The 26,301-nt window shown below is 37.8% G+C and overlaps 1 protein-coding gene across 1 annotated transcript; it reads left to right on the forward strand.

Moving 5' to 3' along the window:
• The first annotated feature begins 3,259 nt into the window (after nucleotides 1-3,259).
• LOC140227645 (carboxypeptidase B-like) lies at nucleotides 3,260-24,955 on the forward strand. The gene is made up of 9 exons (XM_072308063.1): nucleotides 3,260-3,320; nucleotides 6,092-6,174; nucleotides 8,482-8,727; nucleotides 17,157-17,261; nucleotides 18,192-18,296; nucleotides 19,685-19,795; nucleotides 20,855-20,954; nucleotides 21,612-21,845; nucleotides 24,729-24,955. The coding sequence occupies exons 1-9, from the start codon at nucleotides 3,260-3,262 to the stop codon at nucleotides 24,953-24,955; spliced, it is 1,272 nt and encodes a 423-aa protein (XP_072164164.1).
• The last annotated feature ends 1,346 nt before the right edge of the window (nucleotides 24,956-26,301 follow it).

Below are 26,301 nucleotides of genomic sequence, written 5' to 3' on the forward strand. Positions count from 1 at the left end.
TCTATAATAGATGATGTTGAAAGGGTTATATCAGACCAATCTCTTATCCTGAAAAATATTCACAAATTTTATTGTAAATTATATTCTGTTCAAAATACTTCAGGACAAGAAGACAGATCCAGTGATTTTGAAACATTTTTTAATTCATTGGATTCTCTCAAACTTACTGAACATGCTGAAGGTGAAAATTTAATTCTTGAACAGCTACTTTCAAACCAAGAGTTGTATGATGTTCTTAAGATTATGAAAACAAGTAAGACCCCTGGGTATGATGGTTTGCCAGTCATTATTTTCTGGTCGGATTTAAGTGACTTGCTGATTAATGCTTACAATTTTTCATTGCAAAATGGAATGCTTTCCCAATCTCAAAGAAATGGTATTATTACTTTACTCCCTAAAAAGGATAAAGATCCAATGTATATAAAAAATTACAGACCCATTACCCTCTTAACTGTAGATTATAAAATTGTAGCCAAATGCCTTGCTAATCGTTTAAAGCGTCTTATAGGTCATTCATTCTGATCAGTCCGGCTTTCTCAAAGGCAGATTTATTGGTACCAATATTCGCTTTATTGTAGATGTTATTGAATATGCCAATGAAAATGATCTTCCAGGTTCTATTGTATTATTTGATATTGAGAAAGCTTTTGATAGTGTCAGACATGATTTTTTATTTCGGGCATTGAAACATTTTAATTTTGGAAAAACATTTATAGATTGGATTAGAGTTATTTATTCAAATAGAATTAGTTATTATATGAATAATGGTTTTATGACTGATCGTATACACATGGAAAGGGATATTTTTCAAGGATGCCCTATTTCTCCTTACTTATTTTTTTATTTGTAATCGAAATGATGGCGTCTTCAATCCGTCAGAATAAAGATATCAAAGGATTTGATGTTGATAATCAGGAAATCAAAACGTCTCTGTTAGCTGATGATACAGTTGGTTTTTTTTTTTTTTTTTTTTTGATGGTTCTTCAGAATCTTTTGATAACTTGTTTAAGACATTAAACAGCTTCAGTGAACTTTCTGGATGTAAAATTAATATGAGTAAAACAGAAGCTGTTTGGATTGGTTCCAAAAGAGGTTGTAGGGATATCCCTGCTTCTGGGCTTGGAGTATCTTGGAAAACTACTCAGTTTAAATTTTTGGGTATACATTTTCATTTGATAAAAAATTGTTATTAGATCTTAATTATAAGACAAAGTTAAAACAAGTTGAACTTACTGTTAGATGTTGGCGTATGAGAAATTTTTCGCTGATTGGGAAAATATGTGTGATTAAAAACTCTTGTATTGCCACAATTTCTGTATCTTTTCTCCGTGTTAGGTATCCAAATTCCTTCTGGGTTTTTTTTCCAAAGAATTGAAAAAGATATTTTATAGTTTTATTTGGAACAGTGGTAAGGATAGGGTGAAAAGGAAATTAAAGGGATGGTACAGTATTGGTGGAGATGAGAATTGGGCTTTTAACTTTTTGCGAGATACCAAGAAAACACTCGTGATATAATACAGAGCATGCCATTTTCAGAGGAATTCAAAGTTTATTTGATGAAAATCAGGTTTGGAATGACTGAAGCATCCAAAAACAAAGTAAAACAAAGCGATCATGATAAAGTGTGGGTCCCACACTTTGTTAGAATCGCTATTTTTTGGATATCTCAGCCATTTCAAAACCAATTTTCATCAAATAAATGTTGAATTCCTCAAAGAATTACATGCTCTTGACATAATACTCATTATCTCACCAAAAGTTGTCAGAAGCCTGAAATTAGGTCTCAACCAAAACTATACGATCCCTTTAATGTGTAATGATTATACGCAATGTGGTCTTCGTATGATTGATCCTTATACATATGCCCTAGCTCAAAAAATGACATGGGTTGAATGCTTATTAGATAAAAATTATGACGGTGTGTGGAAAAGAATTGAACTCGCATTTAAAAACAAAAAAATTCATGAAAACATAGATATTTTGTGGATTTCTCATGCTCCAGAATCCATTCTGAACACTCTTAATAACATCCAGTTGGCAGATTCCCTCAGGAATTGGTATATTTTTATGGAAGGGGCTTCTATGGAAATCTTAGGGAAAACTTTCTCAGATATTGGGATTTGTCAGTCATTGTGGTTATATAAGAAAATAAGATACAAATCGAGACAATATCTGTATTATGATGAATGGTATGCAAAAAAATGTTTGTAAGATTTCAGATCTATTGAACCCACCTCTCCCTGGACACAAATTATTTGAAGAATTAATTTTAGACTTCGACGTTTCTCGTAAAGGTAGAAGGAAATAAACATTTTCTTGAAAAGTATACCAAATTCTTGGTTAGAATCTACTAATGTAGAAAATACTGACAATGATATTGTTGGTATGATTGTTGATAAGCTTGTTCAATCTAAGAAAAGTCCCTAAGTATGCATATCATGTAATACAAGATAAATGTACCCCAGATGACCGTTATGAATATTGGAAAAGATATGTAACTACTGTATTCCACCAAACTTAAACTGGGAAGTGGTCCATAATATGAACTTCATGTGTTCAATCGATACTCGTTTACGTACTTTTTATTTTAAAATTTTTCATAAATCTATCGCCTAAATGACTTTTTGTTTAAGATAAAGAGAAAAGATTCGCCTAACTGTAGCTTTTGTGGAATAGTACCTGAATCAATTATTCACTATATTTTGTTTTGCGAGTGTAATGTAGTAATGCCCCTATGGAATGATTTGTTGCAAATAATTTTAAAACATGATATTGATTTTAGTTTGGATAATATCAAGAAAATGTTTAGAGTTACTTCAAAGAAATTTTTATCTTTTCTGTTTCTGTCGTTGAAATATTTCATTTATATATGTAAATTTAAAAATATTAGACCCAATTTTGAATCTTTTATTAAAATTACACTTGAAAACTAAGAAAGAAACAGAGTATTATGTGGCTAAGAAACGAAGTAAACTCCATCTTCATTTTAAGAAATGGAAATTTGATTTGTAAAACCCAGTGAAGATTTCAGATAGACTGTATTTGTTAGGGTAGAACCTGCAAGATGTTATACTGGTAACTACCACAATGACTTGTTTATTGAACAAAATGATACTGCGTTTGATGTCTTATTGATGATCTTATTTTTATTGTTTATATTTTTGTTCCTTATGTCCATAATTATTGTGTAATTTGTATTCTTTATAATCATGAAAATCAATAAAGTTATGAAAAAAAGTTATGTTAGTTAATCAAAAATATGTTGTTGTTGTTTTTTTTTTTTTTGTTGGTGGTTGGCTTTTCTGAACTCCGCTATCAGGTAATGTGCCATTAAATCGTTTTGGTGAACAGACGGCGCGCGACAAGTGTCGGCAGTCGCTCGTAGTTTTGATAGCTTATCACATTAATTGTGGGTCAGAAGGGTCACGTTATCGAGTTCTGTAAACAGTTTACTCCCCCCTTCTACAAAATTGTCTCAGCACTCACTTTTCCCATCAATGTATGAAGCATATAATACGAGTCACGGGATATGAACAAAATCAAGAAGTTAATCTAGATATGAACAGCTTTATTGGTCCGTAACCTATCGCAGAGGATTAACTGTATGATATCTGCGAACACCTAGTGTTGCACAGGTCAGAAGAGAGCTCGACATCGACAGGATGAAGACGGGCTTGACTATAACTCTCTTGTTGGCGTGCGCTTGCGCAGCGCTGGGTCGGAGCTACGATGGGTACGTATCAAACCAAGAGATATATATTATGGAAATTCATCATGTTTCTATCTCTTCATATCTCTATTTCATTCCCTACGCCCTCATTTTGTTATTATTTTTTTAGTGTAAACCTGGGTCATTTCTGAAAGCATGGAAAACACGTATCGAAAGGGTGACGATCGTCTTTTTTTCTTCTTTCTCACTAATTTACTGAGCATTGCTGAGTGCAAACTTGAGGGAAAATTATCATGCAAAAGATGATTTTCAATAGACTAAGAAATATCTCAGTGGTCTCTACAATTCCTTCTCAGATACTCTCTCTCAATTATACGTCACTCATATCATTCGACACAAAAGTTATGAAATCATGATCACCATCGGTGGATAATTCTTTTGTATTTTTCTGTTAGTTGTAATTAACGCATCTAGTTTTTCTTTTCAGATGTATTAATTCATTGTTGGAAGCAAAACAAGAAATTTGCTTTTTATATTTAGAGTCATATTTGATGGGGTGACGATTTTTATTGGAGTGTTGATAAATTTCGATACTTGGGCCCCCGAAACACACTATATCGAACATGTAGTTCGTAAATGTAGTTTGTATTTCTCTCCCCTTAAAACACGTAGTGAATATGTCCCTATATATGCGCTCAAGAATGGAAAGATTATACATAGAAATACAATTCATTCCAATTAATGACTCTTACAATGATAATTGTGTTTGTTTTAATATTAACGTTTGTTGCGCAGAGTTGCTTGATTCAACCAGATAAAAGAAATAAACAATAATGATGCTTTAAATTGAGTGGTACGCAGATGTGAGTGTTTACGCTGGCTGATAACATAGCCATGACAAGCAATTTTGCCACAGTGTCATGTTTAGGTTGAATAATTATGATCATGATATAAAGGATTATATTCCACATACTAAGAATCTTGCTATAGGATTGGTCAAGAGTTGATTACGTGATAAAACGTAGTTTTGCCTATCACATCACTTGAAAAGAAAAGTGCGTTGCACTGTGGACGTTGATTATTATTTTGCTTAACATTATATCATAGATCAATAAGCATTCCAGAGACAAAAGCCATCCCAACACTCACACACCTGCAGACGCACAAACGAGATCGCGAAAGACAATTTTGCAGTCATTCGTTCATTCATCCATTTTGTACCTGTAACAGAGGCCATCATAATAATGACCCATCGACGTAATATCTTTTGCATTGTACCACTTCACAGTACAGTTCTTAGGCAACGATGCAATGTGCTTGTAACGCGATTCCAATCGATTTCGTTGGTAAAACAGCTAGTTGCACATTACACTCGTAAAAATATACCGCATCGATTTCGAGCTCGTTGTGTGTATATTCGAGTTTTTGCGATGTCGTCAATTCCATTCGTATGTGTAGACACTATTAGTCTTGAGTTAGCCATCCCCAACCCCCGGTCTATTTGGAAATGGTATGTGTACTGTACTCCAGAGTACTGAGCAACGTTATTTCTGAAGTAGCGCAAAGTTCATAATTGCAGCATGTGGTTTTTTTTTTTTTCAAGAGGTGCAACTATTAAACAGCCACTAACAGTTACATGGTCGTGAGAAAAAATGTTCATTGTAGTAGAGGATTGTATTGATCTTAAAGAGAGAGAGAGAGAAAAGAAGAAGAAGAAGAAGAAGAAGAAGAAGAAAGAAAGAAAGAAAGAAAGAAATAAGGTTCGTAATTCCGCATCCTCGTTTGCGGGCACCTTTTTACCTATTTTCTGATTTATGATCCGACTTTCATTTCGGATTTGATGAACGGACCTTTGGACTGATTTACGTCTCGATAGCAATGACGCCTAGGTCGCAATCATTATCTATTTCAATTCAGGAATGCATGTCCATTAGAGAACAATTTTGCTTCATTGTATTGTGTGTGTGTGTGTGTGTGTGTGTGTGTGTGTGGTGACTTCATTATGAATCGTAATTTGCTCTCTTATTTCTGAAACAATGTTGAAAGTACATATGATTTTGTTTATTTGTTTGTTTTAAATGTACGGCAAGGATCCCTCTGAAAATCAGCCCTAACTATCAAAATTACTGAAAAGGCATTCCTTCCACGCCTACCTGGGAATCTTTCACATGAGTGGAGAATGAATACTGGTAAAAAAATACAGCGATGCATGTTCTGCCCTTGCAATAACTAAAAAGAAAGAAAGAAATCCTCCGCGATCTAGTATTTCTAGTTTTCCCTATTGAAACTCATTCTTGGACGATGCTTCACTTTTTACTTCTCGAAAAGTTAGTTTTCGCACCTGTAACAACTGCGAAATCTTTAGGCTGCTTTCCCAAACTGTTCGAACCATTCTTCCATTCTTATAATGTTTCGTCCACAGGTACGAAGTATTGCGTCTGACGCCCTCCCACGACGAACATCGGCAATGGCTACGGGAGCTTGAACATAACCTGGGTGATATGGTAACGAAAATAACATTCCTTACAGTGATTTTTTTCTTATGTTAAAATTCATAAATAACACAATACGTATCAAAATGCAGGCTAAAGGCACTATAACATTTTCGTTCTATACATAGGTATTGGCTTGCATTATAATTTGATGAATTAAACACTCTTCCTAAATAACTAAATTCTTTTTCCAAAATTATCAGAGAAACACAAATCTGCTTTCAAAAGTACTGGAAATTCTGCTCGTTTTTTACCCTTGAACAGACCCGAGTCTGTGTTCTAAACGACTCGTGACGTAACAAAGTCCCCGGATCAGCTGTCTGTATGATATATGCATGCCTAAAACAGTATTATTTGCCAAACGCCTTGGATGAGCCTAACACCAGGGATCTCATCAAATATCTGATCTGCGGGAGGAAGTTTAACGAAATTTTTCTTTGAGATATCAGTTCTAATTCAAAAGAACTGAAGAATATTTGTATAGAACATTTTCACCATTCGGATATAGTATTACACTGGTACTCGCGCATTATTTGGTCGAAGAATTGGTCTGGGCTCTGGCTGAGCTGAGCACGCGCCGGCACTAGCCCTAATTTGTAATATTCTACTACTATATCGACAGCGCATGTTGCTATATAATCACGTCTTAATGTTTCAGGAGAAGCCTTAAAGGTAGGGGATACCTTTACAGACCTCCCACAATGCAGCAAAACATTAAATATGAACCTCAGGGGACTTGTTTAGGCCACTGCTGAGAAATTTGGAAGTCAATAGTTATCTACAATTTGAATAATGCACAAAACTCAACTACTCAGTAGTTCTGTGTGTCAGCCACACTTAAGCCTTTTTGTTGCAGTCTTCTGTATCTTTTATCTATAAACACAAATCTAAAAGTATAAGAGCTGATGTAATAACATAAAGAGTGTGTGGCAAGAATGTATATAGAAATGTTTGTAAGTTTTGATGAACTTTCTTCACAAAATATACATGATGGACACACATGCAGTGCATGGGTCTGCAAAGGTAGCCTAGTAATGTACTGGAATTTACGGTGAGCCCCGAAAAAAAAATTAAATTCAAAATCTAACGGTCAATAAAAATGTACTAAATGTTACCTTCCACTTTCAATACTTTATGGGAGTTTCTAAAATGACACTCTCTTCAACATACCACTGTATTTATACAACTCTTCATTTAAGGCATGCAAATGGGATTCCCTACCTTTAAACAATAAAGTATATCAAAAATCAAATTTTCCTCATATTTCCATGTTTTAATTTTTTTGTTATGAATGTAAAATTTCCATTTAAAAAAAAAGTATTTTTCAGAAGGATAAGATCCGGTTTGATACGATGTAGCCATCATAAAACTGCGTTTTAATGACAAATTTCATTTTAATTATGCAAGAAGATTTTGTATTGTACTCCGTTTAACTTCTGTTCATATTTCAAAAATACAGTTAGTGTAATAGAGCCTCTCATATGTCAATGTCAATTATTAGAAGTTGTTTATACATGCTGATTTGTTATATTCCTAATATCCAATATTGAATTGGTAAAAGTTATCATGTACCAAAAAGATTCAACCAACTGAAACCCATTTTACTCATATTTACTCTCTTTGCATCAAGAGTCCGCCCAAGGCATTCCAGTCAAAAGCTGAGTTTTGGGATTTGTGGGTCAACACGTTGAATATTCACCATGTTCACTCTACATTTTTTAAACTGTTTGGTCATGGTTGTTCCTTTCACTTTTGAAGTTTTTGTTTGCCAAATTAAATTGAATGTAGACTATTGTTTGTTTGTTTGTTTTGTTTTTTTGTTTCAGGAATCGTGTCAACCATATCTATAGTATTTGAACTATCTGACTTGAAGTTATCGTTTTTACCTCAATTGTTCTTCCAAAAACATTGATTTTTGTTTTTCTCCAAATATCTAAGAGGGGTTTTTCTAACGAAATTATGGAATAGATCATTTAAGTGTTTAATCTTTTTCAAGTTTTCCTATAACGCTTGACATAGATTGTAGTCGATAATTGCGGCCGAGGTTGGCATGGTAAAGAGAGATGTAGGATCTTTTCTGGTGGCACTGAAATGATATTGAGGATTTAATGAATTCCCCTAAATAGCATTTCAAAACATCTGATTTTGAGGTTGGAACAGTACCGACAAGACAGCCATCACCTGTTGTACTTAGGACAGTCAAAGTGCTCTGTATAAAAAGAATTGTAACTTCAACTTGTCAGGATGATTAAGGTACCCGTTGGGTTGGTAAACTGACACTGTCATTCCTAACTGTAAATGTGTCCCTCTTACATACAGCTCGACTTTTGGTCAGAAGTGAAACAGATAGACGGCTCGACGGTGGACATCATGGTTCCACCGGCCATCCAGGAGGAAATCCGCGACACTCTGGCCGCCAAGGGATTGGAATTCACGGTAATGACGGGCGATGTCGGGGCTACTCTAGCTTCTCAGGAACAACAACGAGTCCAACGACGGGCGTCCCAACCTTCCACCCAATCCCTGAGCGATTTTGACTACTCCATATATCACAACTACGATGAGGTATGATAAGGATGGCACGATGATGATAATAAGTTGGTGATTGACAAATTGGCATGATCAATAACTCTTTTTGCGATTAGGAGAAAATGATATCCTGTTCTAATACACACACCTAAATACACCACACACCCACACACACACACACACACACACACACACACACACCAGTGGCGGATTCAGAAGGGGGTGCACCGGGCGCGCGCCCCCTCTTTATTTTTTAAACAAAAGAAAAAAAAAATGGGGTGGGGGAAGGGGGACGTGCGCCCCCTTTATTTTTGTAAAGGCGCCTCCCCTTTACGGAATTCCTTGAATCCGCCCCTGCACACACACATCATAAAAGAGGGAATAGGAAATTAAATGATGCTCAACTACATGTTTTTACTTATATTCATTACAATGTGTTTGGGATCGCTTGCATGACAGTTTGGATATATCATTTGGGCTTTTCTCATATGTGATACATATGGTTTATGCGAATACCCATGTCTGTTCATGGGTAATTAACTAATACTATTGTTTACTAATAATTGGCTGCTGTATACGAATGATTATGTAACTCTATAGGTTTCATCCATATCGTTTGTACATTGATAACTGACTGAAACTATAGTTCAAACATTGTGTGCAATGAACCCTTCTCCCTCCTATCGTTTCAAAATTTTAGGTTCTCCCTGCTATATAACTTCAACGTCAAAAAAAAAAAAAATGGAAGATTCGGAATTTGCTGTCTTTAATGATGATATACCCTTGCATTTTGATTTTACCTACTGTTTTTAATTTCTTGATTTCCTGCACGCTCTAGGATATGGATATGGATATGGATATGGGAACTTAATTAAAAATAAAATTAGATTTAAATCTTAAAAAAAAATGAAGTTTTAGCCACTTGATAAGGTTTACGTGGTGATGATAGGCCTATATATATATGTATACATATTCACAGGTATATGATTTTACTTTGATTATTTCGTATATGTATATGAAATTATTTCCTATCCCTCCACCAGAGACCTTTGCTTTCCTAGCAAATGTATGTAACTGTAACGTATGTCCCCCCCCCCAAAAAAAAAAAAAAAAATTATAATAAATAAATAAATAAATAAAAATAAATAAATAAATAACGAGACCCTCCGCAATGATAACTTTAAGAATAGTGAACCAATCCAAATATAATTTCAGGGTATGAAATTATAACCTAATACCCACATCTTACAATAAACCCCATCCAATTTGCTTCAGTGGTCAAAGAGAAATGTGGAGTTTTGTAGAGCTTGTCAGGAATCTCTTCTCTCCAAGTTCTGTCCACTGTGTTCACACAAATAATATGCAGGTCCAAGAGCATCCAAGTGCTAAACTTGGAAGAATCAGACACATGACATGCTTACAACGATTTACATTTCTTTGTGATGGGGTTTTCTGCGAAATACAGTACGTATCAAAATAAACGCAACAAGATTTAATTTCGTATTTGTGAAGATTGTGTTAACTTTACACCAAAGTGAGTAGCAACGTCTTAAAGCCACAGATCTCCTCTTTCCAATGATCAAAATAAACGCAACAAGATTTAATTTCGTATTTGTGAATATTGTGTTAACTTTACACCAAAGTGAGTAGCAACGTCTTAAAGCCACAGATCTCCTCTTTCCAATGATGTCTTATTTATTCTTACACGGTCATGGATGGCTGAGTAATCATTCTTTTTGGACAATGGGTCAAATTGGACTTGGGACCAAGTTTCATTTAGTAAGACCAGCATAAATCCTTTCCAATTCTTTTTTTTTTGGGGGGGGGGGGGGGAAGCTGACTGTCTGGGCTGGACTTTGTGGAAACGGTTTGCTCCTAGGGTCCTTCTTCTTTGAAAACAACATGAACGGAAATGGATACTTACAAAGCTTAAATGAACATGTGATTCCTGAATTAATGGAAAATTTTTCCTGTGCAACAAAGGGGTGTGTTCAGACGCCTATGATGGGGCACAGGATGGCGCACCAGCCCAACGACCAGTTGCAGTAAGAAACAGATTGGCTGAGGTACTTGGAAATCGGGTGATTGCTATGTATCATGATGTGGAGTCAACGGCGTAGCCAGGATTTCATCTTGGGGGGGGCGGTTAGTCTGCGAGGGAGCGAAGCGACCGAGCCCGAACGAGCGGAGCGAGCGAGGGGGGGGGGGGGAGGGTGTGGGAGGGGGGTGTCCCCCCTCCCACGGTAAGAACTTTTTTGCATTTGGATGTTGTAAATGGTGCAATTTGATGCATGTTTTTGCGCGTTTTATCGACGTGAAACAGTCCCACTTGTTTATGGTAGCAGTTTATTTTGATGTAGATTATTATTGAACAATTTGCCTATAAAAGGGTATAATTTAGATACACTTCTTGTATTAATTCTTTTCACTGAATATCATGAACGCGACTGAACCCGAGCGAGCGGAGCGAGCGAGGGGGGAGGGGAGGGTGTGGGAGGGGGGTGTCCCCCCTCCCACGATAAGAACTTTTTGCATTTTGATGTTGCAAATGGTGCAATTTGATGCATGTTTTTGCGCGTTTTATCGACGTGAAACAGTCCCACTTGTTTAAGGTAGCAGTATATTTTAGTGTAGATTATTATTGAACAATTTGCCTATAAAATGGTATAATTCAAATATTCTTTTCACTGAATATCATGAACGCGACTGAACCCGAGCGAGCGGAGCGAGCGAGGGGGTAGGGGAAGGTGTGGGAGGGGGGTTTCCCCCCTCCCACGGTGAGAACTTTTTACATTTTGATTTTGCAAAATATATAACTAAATGGTGCAATTTGATGCATGTATTTGCGTGTTTTAACGACGTGAAACAGTCCCACTTGTTTAAGATTGCAGTATATTTTAGAGTAGATTATCATTGAACAATTTGCCTATAAAATGGTATAATTCCAATACACTTCTTGTATGAATTCTTTTCACTGAATATCATGAACGCGACTGAACCCGAGCGAGCGGAGCGAGCGAGGGGGTAGGGGAGGGTGTGGGAGGGGGGTGTCCCCCCTCCCACGGTAAGAACTTTTTGCATTTTGATTTTGCAAATGGTGCAATTTGATGCATGTTTTTGCGCGTTTTATCGACGTGAAACAGTCCCACTTGTTTAAGGTAGCAGTATATTTTAGTGTAGATTATTATTGAACAATTTGCCTTTAAAATGGTATAATTTAGATACACTTCTTGTATTAATTCTTTTCACTGTATATCACGAACTCGACTGAACCCGAGCGAGCGGAGCGAGCGAGGGGGTAGGGGAGGGTGTGGGAGGGGGTGTCCCCCCTCCTACGGTGAGAACTTTTTGCATTTTGATGTTGCAAATGGTGCAATTTGATGCATGTTTTAACGACGTGAAACAGTCCCACTTGTTTAAGATTGCAGTATATTTTATATCATGAACGCGACTGAACCCGAGCGAGCGGAGCGAGCGAGGGGGAGGGGGGTGTCCCCCCTCCCACGATAAGAACTTTTTGCATTTTGATGTTGCAAATGGTGCAATTTGATGCATGTATTTGCGTGTTTTAACGACGTGAAACAGTCCCACTTGTTTAAGATTGCAGTATATTTTAGAGTAGATTATCATTGAACAATTTGCCTATAAAATGGTATAATTCCAATACACTTCTTGTATGAATTCTTTTCACTGAATATCATGAACGCGACTGAACCCGAGCGAGCGGAGCGAGCGAGGGGGTAGGGGAGGGTGTGGGAGGGGGGTTTCCCCCCTCCCACGGTGAGAACTTTTTACATTTTGATTTTGCAAATGGTGCAATTTGATGCATGTTTTAACGACGTGAAACAGTCCCACTTGTTTAAGATTGCAGTATATTTTATATCATGAACGCGACTGAACCCGAGCGAGCGGAGCGAGCGAGGGGGAGGGGAGGGTGTGGGAGGGGGGTGTCCCCCCTCCCACGATAAGAACTTTTTGCATTTTGATGTTGCAAATGGTGCAATTTGATGCATGTTTTTGCACGTTTTATTGACGTGAAACAGTCCCTCTTGTTTAAGGTAGCAGTATCTTTTAGTGTAGATTATTATTGAACAATTTGCCTATAAAATGGTATAATTCAAATACACTTCTTGTATTAATTCTTTTCACTGAATATCATGAACGCGACTGAACCCGAGCGAGCGGAGCGAGCGGAGCGAGCGAGGGGGTAGGGGAGGGTGAGGGGGAAACCCCCCTCCCACGGTGAGAACTTTTTACATTTTGATTTTGCAAATGGTGCAATTTGATGCATGTATTTGCGTGTTTTAACGACGTGAAATAGTCCCACTTGTTTAAGATTGCAGTATATTTTAGTGTAGATTATTATTGAACAATTTGCCTATAAAATGGTATAATTCCTATACACTTCTTGTATTAATTCTTTTCACTGAATATCATGAACGCGACTGAACCCGAGCGAGCGGAGCCAACGAGGGGGGAGGGGAGGGTGTGGGAGGGGGGTGTCCCCCCTCCCACGGTAAGAACTTTTTGCATTTTGATTTTGCAAATGGTGCAATTTGATGCATGTTTTTGCGCGTTTTATCGACGTGAAACAGTCCCACTTGTTTAAGGTAGCAGTATATTTTAGTGTAGATTATTATTGAACAATTTGCCTTTAAAATGGTATAATTTAGATACACTTCTTGTATTAATTCTTTTCACTGTATATCACGAACTCGACTGAACCCGAGCGAGCGGAGCGAGCGAGGGGGTAGGGGAGGGTGTGGGAGGGGGTGTCCCCCCTCCTACGGTGAGAACTTTTTGCATTTTGATGTTGCAAATGGTGCAATTTGATGCATGTTTTTGCGTGTTTTAACGAGTTGAAACAGTCCCACTTGTTTAAGGTTGCCGTATATTTTATTGTAGATTATTATTGAACAATTTGCCTATAAAACAGTATAATTCAAACACACTAGTCTTCTTGTATTAATTCTTACACTGAATATCATGAATGCTGTCTGTTCAGCAATCAAACAGAAAAAGCATGCACACGAGGGTGTAGATAGGGGCATATCCCCTCCCACACGAAGGTGATTTTGCGTTTTCAGACCTGAAATTCAGCGATCTGGTGCAAATTTTTGGTGCAACACTTTTTCATCGAAGTGTTAAAATCACGGAATTTAGCTCTTATTCCGAATGTGCACCATCTGTGCGTATGTATAAAGTCTAGTGAGGTAGAACTTAGGGGAAGGGGGATTCCCCCTCCCGATCGCGGAGCTTTTGCGTTTTTAGAATTGAAATAAAGCGATCTTGGTATAGCCACAGTCTACTTCTTTGCATGGCGGGGGGAACAGGAAGAAGGCGTTGGCGAGTGTTATCTCCACTCTTCCCTTCCGATGGAGCTTGTATCTTTTTAAGGCTGAAATTGAGATATCTCGTATACGCATAATAAGCATATTTGATGGAATCAACATTTGGGTAATCAAAAAAAAAAAAAATGATGGGGGAGGGGGGCTGAGGGAGGAAAGGGTCGATTAAAAGGGGAAATTCCCCTTATACATGAGGGAACCTTCAGTTTTCGGAATATTAGTGAAAAGTCTTGTGCACTCAGAATTATTCAGAATTTTTTTTAATCTAAAAAGTGTAGGGCCTACTTAGCTAGGGAAAGCGGCAAAGAGGGGGAGGGTTTGGGAGGGGGTATCCCCCTCCCAAGCACGAGAGATTTTGCATATTTTGAATTGAAATTCAACGATCTGGTGCACACTTTGATATATATCTTATTTGATGAAAGGTTGCAAAGGAGACCCGCTTCATGTGCATGCATACAGTATACACGCATTTTTTTTTTCCGCCTCCCAACTCCTCGGTCCAAATCTTAAGGTGCGATCACACATCGCCGGTTTAGATGGCGGTTCATGGCGGTTCTCAAACCGCCGTGAACCGTGTCCCAATGATGGCGGAAAGCACTTTGACTACGTTCTCAACACGTTTTGAACACGGAGCAAACGCGGATTGACGCGGTAGTAACACGTATCGTCCCGGAAGGTGGAGGAGTCCATACCAAGCCCATGTAGTTGGATGCAATCAGAGCCCTTTCACTTGTCCTCAATAGGTTTCAACAAGGAGCGTTTTGCTTTATTAGGTATATAAACACAATTTGAGTGATGCAACAAGCAATTATCTTCAAGTTTCAACGTGACTTTTCTCTTTCTCTTTTAATTTTTAAAATATCCGTATTAACTGTCATTAAAAAGACATACATATCAAAGCAGAATCCAAAATAGTTTCCAAAGTTTCCTGATCATTTGTAGGTTTATTTATCAAGTGATGTACAAGTACTTGCTTGTTTCAACATCTCTCTTTTTTTAATTCTTTCTTAATCAAGTTTTCACATAATTATTTCGCGTGTTGAATTTAAGATCTTGTTGCTTGTTTATCCATGTTTTCACAAAATTGCTCCTTCTTATCTTTCACAGCTTCTTGTGAAATATGAGCCTAGGAGAGTTCCTAAATTGTAAGGGGAATCTTTATGTGATACCCTCGATCCATTACGACAAACTAATATGGCAAACGTGGTTTATGCCGCCCCAGAACTGTGGACAGCATCCCAAGTGATAGAACATGCAAGTTCCATCAATAAGTCAAAAATGTTTTTAAATACTTAACTGTTAAAATAGTAACATAGTGATTGTAGATGATGATTTATGCAGCATGTTACTGTTTCTGAAATTACCTTTTCCTGTTTATCTTTTTGTTCCCCCTCTAAAGCGCATAGAGACCTTGCCAAAGGTATTATGCGCTATATAAGAACGGTAATGATGATAATATAATAATAATATCTTTAATAACAGTCAATAAAAAGACATATTATGTACATTATACATTATCAAAGAAGCATATATAGTATTATGTGTATAGTTTCCTCTTTACTTACAGGTTCATGTAACATAATAATGGTGGTTTTTTTTTCAAGTTTCAACATTGCTTTTCCCTCTACTCTCTTAAGTTTCAACATATTATCTGTATCAACATGCAGTCTTACAAAAATGGCATACATAATCACGAAAGCAGAACCCAACATATTTACATAAGTCTTCTGTGTGTAACACGTTGCTGGCCATCTTAAAAGCTGTTAAGTTTTGACTGAACTTACCTTTTAATGTAAATGATGTACTATTCAACATACCTAACAACTTTTTGAACATTAAACTTTATTTGTTACTGTATAAGTGTTAAAGAAGTAAGGAAACTGTAGCATTCAATATATTTGCCCGATCTTGCATTATGGGTTCATCTTTGCGTTTATCTCCATTTTTTATTGCTCCGCCACGAAGTGTCGCCGGAGCCATTATTCTCTTTTAAGTTCATTGTTTCTTTTCGCTTGAAAATTATGGCGGTGTTAACACGGTATTATCACGGATCTTGCGGTGCAAAGACGGAGGATGCCGTTCTTAACACGATGAACGGCGATGTGAACACGGTCCATTTCAAACCGCCTAGACCGCCACGAAAAATTAAACATGTTTAATTTTTCTGGCGGTTCCCCGCGGTTCCCGGCGGTTCTCGGGGTTCATGGCGGATGGGTGACGGATGACCACGGTTTGTGTACGGTGTAAACACGGTCTTTGGCGGAGCACGGCGATTTGCTGAACCGCCATGAACCGCCATCTAAACCGGCGATGTGTGATTGCACCTTTAGGGGGGGCGACCGCCCCCATCGCCCCCCCTGGCTACGCCAGTGTGTGGAGTGGCCACCACGATCTCCGGAATTGACTTGTTGTGACTTTTTTCTTTGGGGTTATCTCAAGAGCAAAGTGTTCATTACTCCTCCACCTGACATTGCAACTCTGAGACAAAGAATCACTGATGAGTTTAAAGCTCTACGCCACCACAAGCCCCTATGATTCGCAGAGCTGTGCGTAAGATGGAGAAAAGAGCTAATCTCTGTGTGGAAAGGAATGGTGGCCATGTTGAGGGGCATGGGATGTCTGTTAAAAAGAGATATCCGAAAGAAGACAATGGTAAGTTGCAATTATTAATTTCATTATTCCATTTGTTAAGTTAATTTCTAATAAGGTGCATTGATTCTTGCAGTGTCTAAGCTTGGTCCCAAGTCCAATTTGACCCATTGTCCAAAAAGAATGATTATTCAGCCATCCATGACCGTGTATGAATAAATAAGATATCATTGGAAAGAGGAGATATGTGGCTGTAAGATGTTGCTTCTCACTTTGGTGTTAAGTTAACACAATCTTCACAAATTCGAAATAAAATCTTGTTTGTTTTTTTATTGTTTTTTTTTTATACGCACTGTATAGCTAAGATGTTCTATTTTAAGACCCTGAAGTGGCATTTAGACAGTTTAAACATATTGGAAGTTATCAATGCGAAAATCCGATTGCAATTTTTTGGGGGATATACTGTATATAAAAACGCTATGTACAAGTGCGTAGAAGGCTAAGATGAAATATTAACTTAAATTTCAGATCCAGCAATGGGTTGACGACGTGGTGGCTGAGTATCCTAGTCTGGTTACAAAATTCGAGTTGCCGATTGAATCGTATGAGGGCCGAGTAATTTCCGGATTAAAGGTGAGATCTAGGCACTGAAGCAAACTAAACAAAAATGATAAAGACACATTCCTTTCTCTCTTTATCCTTCTGTGTCCATCTGCTCGTTGTTCGGAAACTTGTCTCAAGTTCCTTTTATTCCCTTCCCTTTTGGAAACTATGTTAGATTTTATCCATCCCTAATGCCCGAGAAACAGGAGATGATCATTTGCTCTATATCCCACATCTATTAACAAACTTGAGATTTGATAAAAATGTATTCCATCAACCACACAGATTTTTGGTTTCTAATCTTCTTGAATGTTACAACACCGGCGGTACAACCGCTGTCCGCGGCAGTCGAATGAAGACTTAAGACGATAACGATTAAAGGACACTGATGTATCGATAATTATGCGATGCGTACGGATGTGTACCACTAGAACTGCATCTTTATAGCGGATTTGGCCGTGGCCGATAGATGCAAGCTATACTTTTATAGATTGCAATCGCAGGTAGGGTAAAATTAGTGGTATCGAAAAGTAAATCACAATGTGATACTAACACGGCATGGATGTTGGGAGAAAAAACATCTTTCAGTCACGTGTTCCAAAGTCAAGTAATCCCACTGGTGGAACATACTTATGTGGGATATAAAGCGTTGTAATGTTCTGAACACATTGTGAATCATCAAGTCAAAGTGTTAAACAGAACAATACTATGTGAACACTTTGTGAAACATCACACCACAGTGTGAAATCATTTTCACACTATCAAGATAACACACTGTGAACACTCTGTGGGGCCATGTGTTCTTTCCATCAGGGTTATTCCTTAACCCCACCCCATCGGTGCTCATGCAAATCAAATGAAACATCATATCCTGCAATTCAGGTGCATGTATATTATACGATGGATTCACTCAGTGACTACATCTACAAAGTCTTCACGTGACTCTTTCTCTCTCTTCAGATCTCGTCAGGGGGCGGTGGCAGTAAGCCGGCTGTGTACTTCGAGGGTGGCATCCATGCCAGGGAGTGGATATCTCCTGCAACTGTCATGTACATGACAGCCAATGTGAGTAAATTATTGTTTAAAAAAAAAGAATAGAAAAACATTTCAATATCAGCAGATGAAATGGAGATTATGCTAGAAAAAAAAAATAACTGAATTCAGAAGTATGTGTATCATCGTCATAACTTTTGAATTTTATTATCTGCGGTAGGAGAAGTATTAGCGCTTTAGCAATGATAGACGTACATAATGAGATAAATAATGTGTGTTAACCAAGCCTCTCTACTATTTCAGAGTGTGTTACCATCATTACCCCCAAATATTGCAAAGCACAGGTAAGGTCACCAAGGTCAAGATGGATACAGTGTTACGGTCAAGTTCATACAAATGAATGCGAGGCGGACTTATTGAATTGAGATAGATAAATCTTCCAAAGCGTTATTAGGAAGCTGCTTAACAATCAGTTTCCAACCAGAATAATAATTCTCGTTTTTAACTTTACAGCGAAATTAACCATAACAATTCAAGGTTAGATGGGATCGTTTCAACGAAAGGTAACTTAAATGCAGATAATGTAGTACCTGGCCAGGGTTTTGCCCTAAGAGAACCAACGTAGGGGCCCAACTCATCTGCGACGTGACGGGGAGGCGACGCCAGACGCTATCACGCGTCGATGCACGGGGACGTCGTCGGATCAGCGGGCGACGCTATTTCAGGTCAGCTTGCAGCTCCGCGACTATGCCAGACAGAAGGGCGTTGGCCGCTGGGTGCGCGTTGCCATTCACACCGTCTCGGCACCCTGGATCGACCTCGGCGTGGCTCCCACTGGTTGCCTTGTAGCAATCACAGGTGGGCGTTGGCTCCAGACCGCCTGGTGGTTCGCCTGGCCAAGTCGACGAAAACTTATTGTCGCCGTCGTCGTCGAAGGAAAACGGGCTAGAAGCAGGTTGGCATCTCCTGGATTGTCCTGCCTCTTAGCGCTTAAACTCAGTTAGCAGAGTACTTGTCTTAGGGAAAGCAATTTCTCCCAAGACCGTGGACGGGAACGTTGAGAAAGCTATAACGGTCCTCTTGAACCGGAGTCTGATTGTCGACTGGCGCCACCAATGGGGTTTTAAACATAAGCATTCTCACATACATGGAAAATTCCATCAGGCACGCCCAGCTTGATATATTCACAACATCAAACTCAACCTGGGCGAAGTGTGTGGGGCTGCGGTTCAAAACGAATGACTCAACATTAAGATTACGTAACCGGCGATGTTTACAAACATTCGCGATCGCGCACGTGTGATCGCATACACATGATCATAAAACATAGAACTACATTCTAAAGTGACGATGGGCAAATTTGTAACAACAGTGCCTTTAGAACATATCGCCCAAGCATATGCCAAGATACCAGGCTGATTACCAACATTTCCTTTTGCTTACTTTATACTTGTCTATAGCTGCTTAGCGACTACGGTACTGATCCAGGCGTACAGGAACTCATCGACAAGTTAGACTGGTACATTGTCCCATCTCTGAACGTCGACGGATATGTATACACGTGGACAGATGTAAGTGATCTCCCCTCTCTCCCCTTCACTCTTCCTAACCTATTCCACATAATATTATTCTTATGTATGTATGCATGAATGGTTGAATGCAAATATATATATATATATATATATATATATATATATATATATATATATATATATATATATATATATAAAACTGTCCAAAGGGCGAATATGCGTCTGAAAACGAAAACGAGGTATCTTTAGGGGGAATCGCTCCAAATGGAAAATTTTTGATTCCCCTTATTAGGTTTTAACAATGGTTTTCAATGCCTTATCAGTGATCTGGGGCCTAGGGACTACTCCACAGCAGGACACGGATGCCGTAAGGTGTGTAGATTGAGAACTGTATCATCACAACAATGTAGGGAAGATTGTCAGCGATGCAAAAAAAAAAAAGAAAAAAATGGGTGTATATATTGGATGTGCATAGAAAACGGGTCATTGGGGGAATGAAGGAAGGATATCTGCTTTTTCTCAAAAAAAAAGTTGTATTTTCTCATAAACATACAGAATTTAGCGGTATAAGGTGCATTTTTCACTCTTGCCAATTCAATTCTGCATTGAGTCCATGTTAGTGCATAATTTTTCAAAAAAGGCAATATTTTCAATTTTCTGTATATTTTCATGCTTTTTATCAAAATTCCCCAAACTATCATTTATTCCGCATTTCCACTTATAGCTGGAAATAGTGTTTTAAGGCTCGACATAGGCGGGTGGTCCGGGGCCACCAGAAACAGAAGTTGGACCATGGCTCTATTTTTAAGGAAAGATAAGGTCTGATGATTTTATCTGTTATATCATTCATGATTTCATGAGTTATTGGAATAGTGCATTTTGCAAGAAATAGTTTGATATAGAAATTCAATAATCAAGTGAATTTGTCTCATAGTTGTAATTTCTACCATTTTCAAGAGTCTGAGTGGCAGTAATTTGCGCACAGTTTATCATAATATCTACAGCAACAGACCCATATTGGCATGAAGATTTCTGGGTGACCATTGTTGAACCTTTACTCATTTTTTATTTATGGACTATATAACCTATGCTGTGCAGGACCGCCTCTGGCGTAAAACTCGCTCCAACAACGACCACGCCGGTGGATCAGGATGCACGGGCACTGATCCTAACCGGAACTGGCCATTCGAGTGGGGAGGTATCGTTTATACTTCACAACGTTATGACATCTGATTTGCCTCTAATGTCTCTATAATAAACTCAGTTATGTGTACGATACCGACATTTGATTACTTGGTCGTATCAACCATACGATCAGTAATATTGTACCTGATTTTAATTCTAATTTTAATTTGTAGACAAGTCCCTCATAGTTATGTAAGTTATATCTTACTTTTGAAATTTAATCCAAAGCCTCGATTCATGATTGTTAAGCAGCTGCTTATTATCGCGGATTCTTAGCTGCTGTTTTTTTTTTCTTATATTATATTACAGATACACAATTGCCAATTCATTAACTCAAATAAGTAATTCTCTTTTCTTCTTCATTTTCGTTATATAACATACTTTGAATGAAAATTCAATCATTATGTCCTAGCCTTACAATTGCTGTTTTCATGTTCTCCCTCTGATTTACTTTGTAATATAGTATGCCAAGCCTTCTGCACACAAACAAGGCCTAAATGCTAACGAAAATCACATTCAAATTGTTAGTGCTACACAATCATTTGTATTAGTATTTTTCCTTTTTTTTCGGATATCTCCCTCATCAAATGACATGAATGAGGATGTTTTAATCGATGCGTTGAGACTTTAAGACGCCAGCATTCACTTTTGTTCTTTACCCAACTTCCAGGAGAAGGCGCGAGTACTTTCCCCTGCTCCAACTTGTATCGAGGCGAAAAAGCTCTCTCCGAGCAGGAGGTTGAAGCCGTAGTCGATTTCCTCAGGGAGAAAAAGGCTGCTGGGCAGGACTTCATCTGGTTCATCGACTGGCACAGCTACACGCAGCTTGTCATCTCGCCGTGGTCCTTCTCAGCCGAGGAAGATGATCCGAAGGACATGGCTGATCAGGTACAAGCATTCTATGGTGCTGTATGGTACTCTGGTCTTAACTCCATACCAGTCATGCCAGTGCACTTGTCACACCGATAGTTCTGGTTATTTAACACCACTTCTTGCAACATAAGTTCACTTTTGGCGTATTAGCATTAATGTGGAGCAGGAATGAGGAGAACAATCGAGGATAACCTCTTCCCCTCGTGCGTTTTTGTAATCAAGCATTGATCATTTATTGTTGATAACGGCGAAAAAGGTTGGATATGGCTTTGGGAAAATGAAAGAGTTGTGAGTACTTCCAGTGTCTTGACCATCTATTGGGAGGTAGGCACATTTTGTGGCGCGAGAGGGAGGGACTTGATATGGGGGTTTCTTAAAAAGAGAATGTCTGTCTTCTTCTCAAACGGAAGGGATCCTGACGTCTTTTGACAGATTCTACATGACAATAGTAACGCATGTAACCATGGTAACAAATCGATTTCTCTTTCCCTTCCTTTCTGTCCGTCTGTCCTTCTCTTCTACTCCCCCTTTTTCTCTCATCTCCCTCTCTAAGCCTCCCTCCTGTTTCCTCAGTTTCTTTGTACCTGTGCGTGTGCTTTGCTATCTTGTTTTGTTTATTTCACTTTTTTTCTTAGTCTTTGTCGTCTATCTAATATGTTCGCCTATATATATATATATATATATATATATATATATATATACAGTATATCCCTCTCTCTCTCCCTCAAGCTATCTAACTCTCTTTCTCTCTCTCTTTCTCTATCTTCCCCTTCTTATTTTGTCTGTGTTGTGTTTTGTTTTTCTGACTCATTCTGTGTCTGCAATTACGCGTGGATCAAAGTCGGTGTCATCATACACTACACAGTTTAGTTTGAGACCGTGATAACTATTTTGAATCTCATTTCCTTTGCTGTTTTTTTTACCTTACATTCTGTTGATACACAATGTACGTTCAAGTCATTTAAGTCCAATTTATTTCTTCATTCCGTTTTCAATATGATATATAACAGAATGTAGCAAAATGTCATGAATCGTATCCTTTGCTCCTACGTACCAGTACTCATAATAATGATATTAGTAATGATGAAGATGATGATGATGATGATGATGATAATAATAGTAATAATGATAATAGTAATGATGATGGTGATAATGATAATAATAATGATAAAATAAAATGGTCTTTTAATAGCGCATCTCTAATAAACTGATCAATGCGCTTTACAGCCACATTTGTCCCAGTGACAAAGTCACAAAGAATATAAGAACTTTTTCTCAAATTCTTTTTGAATATTAAAACCGAGGGTGATGAGTGGGGTTCCTTTAGCAAGGTATTCCATGCCTTTGGCCCACAAAAATGAGAAACTATACACTCACCAGCCTTGGTTTTTACGCGTTGCATCCGTAGAATCCATGGCAGAGCGCAATCTATAAGCTGAACTTTGGGGACAGTGCAAAAGCTGCGACAAGTATTTAAGAGCAGAATTGTGTAGGCAATGAAAAACCAACAAATATATCTTATATGCGACTCTCTTGTCGACAGGCAAACAATGTGATTGTTTAAGGAGTGGAGATGCACGATCACGCCTGCATGCTCCAAGCACAACACATTATGGAGTACACTCGTATATAAAGGGAAACATATAAAGAGGAAAATACAACACAATATCAAATTGAAGGTACACTTTATACGAGAGGAAACATTTCGAATTAAATTTCCTTTATATCTGCATCATATTCAAACAGTCGGTAGAAATGCGGGGTGCTGTTCGTTATTCCGAAGGTTCGTTATTCCGAAGGTTCGTTGATCCGAAACACACAAATTCCCTATACCTAGAGGTTCGTTAATCCGAAAATGAAAAAGGTTTCGTTAATCCGAACATTTGTGGCGTTATTCCAAAGGTTTGTTATTCCGAAGGTTCGTTGATCAGAAAATGAAATTCGGAATAACGAACCTTCGGAATAACGAACCTTCGGAATAACGAACTGTAACCGAAATGCGAATGTCATTTCCTTTTAACCCAATATCCTCTCTCCTCCCTCCCCCCCCCCCCTCGCTCTCTCTCTCTCTCTCTCTGCCTCTCCCTTTAATGTGCGTCATCAGCTGGATGCGGCGAATGAAATGGTCAACGCAATCTTCGCCACACATGGAAAAACTTATACAGCGGGACCAACAGCTAAACTATTTCGTGAGTACCCTGATACCTTTGCTTTTACAATCTATTTGTATATATTATACAAACATTAACTTGTCTTCGTATTAGATGTGTCTTAAAAAAAAAAACAATCAATAAATTGAAGGTACAAAAAGAAATGGTACCGTTGGAATTGTTGTTATGTAAGATCGTATAACAAGACCGACTTGAATGAAACAGTAAGATATGGAAAATTAGTTTGTTTAGACTGAGGAACGTTGGAGAAGACTCATTTTGTCTCTACATAGTAAATGATTTGTCCTTCATAAATTTCAAGTGTATATTATAGTTGTTCGTATTTGTGATTTTTTTTTTTGTAAAGATTAAGGAATAAACGCATAATCGTCTATTCTTGATTGAATATAACTCATATGAATTCACACCAGCGTTTATTTTAATGACGTAGTTTTTATGTACAAACCCTTATCATTATTATAATCATCTGTATAATCATCAGCTTCCTCATTGTTATCATTGTTACAGTTACTATAATGAGCAATATCGATAAAATCGATAAAATGATTGGGGCTGGCTAAAACTCTATTTGTTATCCCATTCAACACGATTCATGTTTAATATCTTTGAATATATACAGTTTAAAATAGCAGTAGAAATACAGCTTTAGTGAGCAGTTATCACTTCGACGTTTAGCAACACATGTTACTACTCACTCTACTACTGTATATGTTATTTTTTTTTTCTTTCTTTTATTTATCCAGCCCCCGCGTCCGGTGCCAGCACTGACTGGGGCTACGCACCATACATTACTGGTGAAGATAAGATATCGGGAGGTCTCGGTGCCAAGTACTCCTACATAGTTGAGCTCCGAGATACCGGGGAGTACGGTTTCTTGCTCCCTGAGGACCAAATCCTCCCAACAGCCGAAGAGAGCTACGCGGGCATGAAAGCAATGGCGATTTTCATCATGGCTCAAGAGAGAATATAACATCTGAATCCATCTCGCAAAGTGTGACGTGAATAAAGAACCAGTAATTAAAGCTTGTGAGGGTAGGTAATAGATTTATACAGTGATGCAATTTAAGTTGACATTATACAAACGTCAATTCAAAGAAAATTAGATAATAAGACAAAAATACAGCTGAGGAAAACATGATCGTATGCTGATGCGCAACGTCGTATATCTTAATTCCTTTGATAGAATTCAAACAGAATGATGATAGATCGTCAGTTGTTGTTGTTGTTGTTGAGTTTTTGGCGCTTTTCAGTCAAAATTGACTATTTACGCCACTCTGTATACGATGCCTTTGTTGTGCTTGTACAGTGGCCTGATCGGCACCACCTGGTCTTTCGTTGTTTATTCATTATTCCTTTTCTTTTGTTTGATTAGCTTTTGCACTGATTGGAAGAGATCGTCAGCTCACCTTTCCCGCCATTTGAAGGAGGGGGGGGGGGGGGTGAGGGGCAGGAGTGGGAGCTTAAGAACGGGGAGTTTTGATCAGATTATAAACCATAATTTTTTATTTCAGAATAACGTTACACAGATACAGAATATACATGGGAAATGATGATAAGAGCTTAAAATGAATAAAGACAAAGAACTAAAAATATTACGCAACGTTGTCTATCATGTCTATGCCCTTTTATTCCATTTTAGTGGTCAATTCATGTAACAGTTGTGTGCTCACGTGTTTCTGTGTGGCTGTAGCGACGTAGGATAACATATATATCATATATATATATATATATATATATATATTAATAATAATAATAATAATATGCGTTCGTGTGTGTTTGTGTGGGAGTGTAGTATTATCATTATAGTATTATAGAAAAACGAAAATCAAATGCATACTGAAAAAACGGTAAGGTGGTATTCCTTTGAATACTCGGGGAAATTAACGATTTATATTTGTTTGTATAGCGGATTTTTTCTGCATTTATTTCCAAATAGATTTGAACAACAGTAAAATGAAATTTAAATGACACAGTAATCAAATGATGAACGAACAAATAATACTGTGTACATAGATATTCTTATATTCAATGCAAAACCTCTTTTGATAAACAGATAAATCCAACTTTGATTAGTCAGAAGGGGGAACAATATTTCATAAGCAAGAAATTACTTGAAGCAACAGCAGTCAAACTATACACACGTATACGATGTGGATGATTCAGTAAATGATGTCATGAAAAAATATATCTACTTACAAACTACTCAGAGCGTTGGCATACCTCACATTTTAATCGGAATCCAGGTAAGCATGACATGAATTGATTGAACACAAATCATAATGAAGCTTCACCTGTGTTAAAGTTGTCTTCAACAGC

Source organism: Diadema setosum, chromosome 4 (genome assembly GCF_964275005.1).
Source record: "Diadema setosum chromosome 4, eeDiaSeto1, whole genome shotgun sequence".
In the NCBI taxonomy this organism is placed as follows: domain Eukaryota; kingdom Metazoa; phylum Echinodermata; class Echinoidea; order Diadematoida; family Diadematidae; genus Diadema; species Diadema setosum.

Excerpts from the sequence above, each read along its gene's own strand:
- LOC140227645 (XM_072308063.1), top strand. The coding sequence starts at position 3,260 with ATGTTGTTGTTGTTTTTTTTTTTTTTGTTGGTGGTTGGCTTTTCTGAA. Across the intron at positions 17,262-18,191 it reads GAGTAATTTCCGGATTAAAG|ATCTCGTCAGGGGGCGGTGG; the intron begins GTGAGATCTAGG and ends CTCTCTCTTCAG. Across the intron at positions 18,297-19,684 it reads TCATGTACATGACAGCCAAT|CTGCTTAGCGACTACGGTAC; the intron begins GTGAGTAAATTA and ends ACTTGTCTATAG.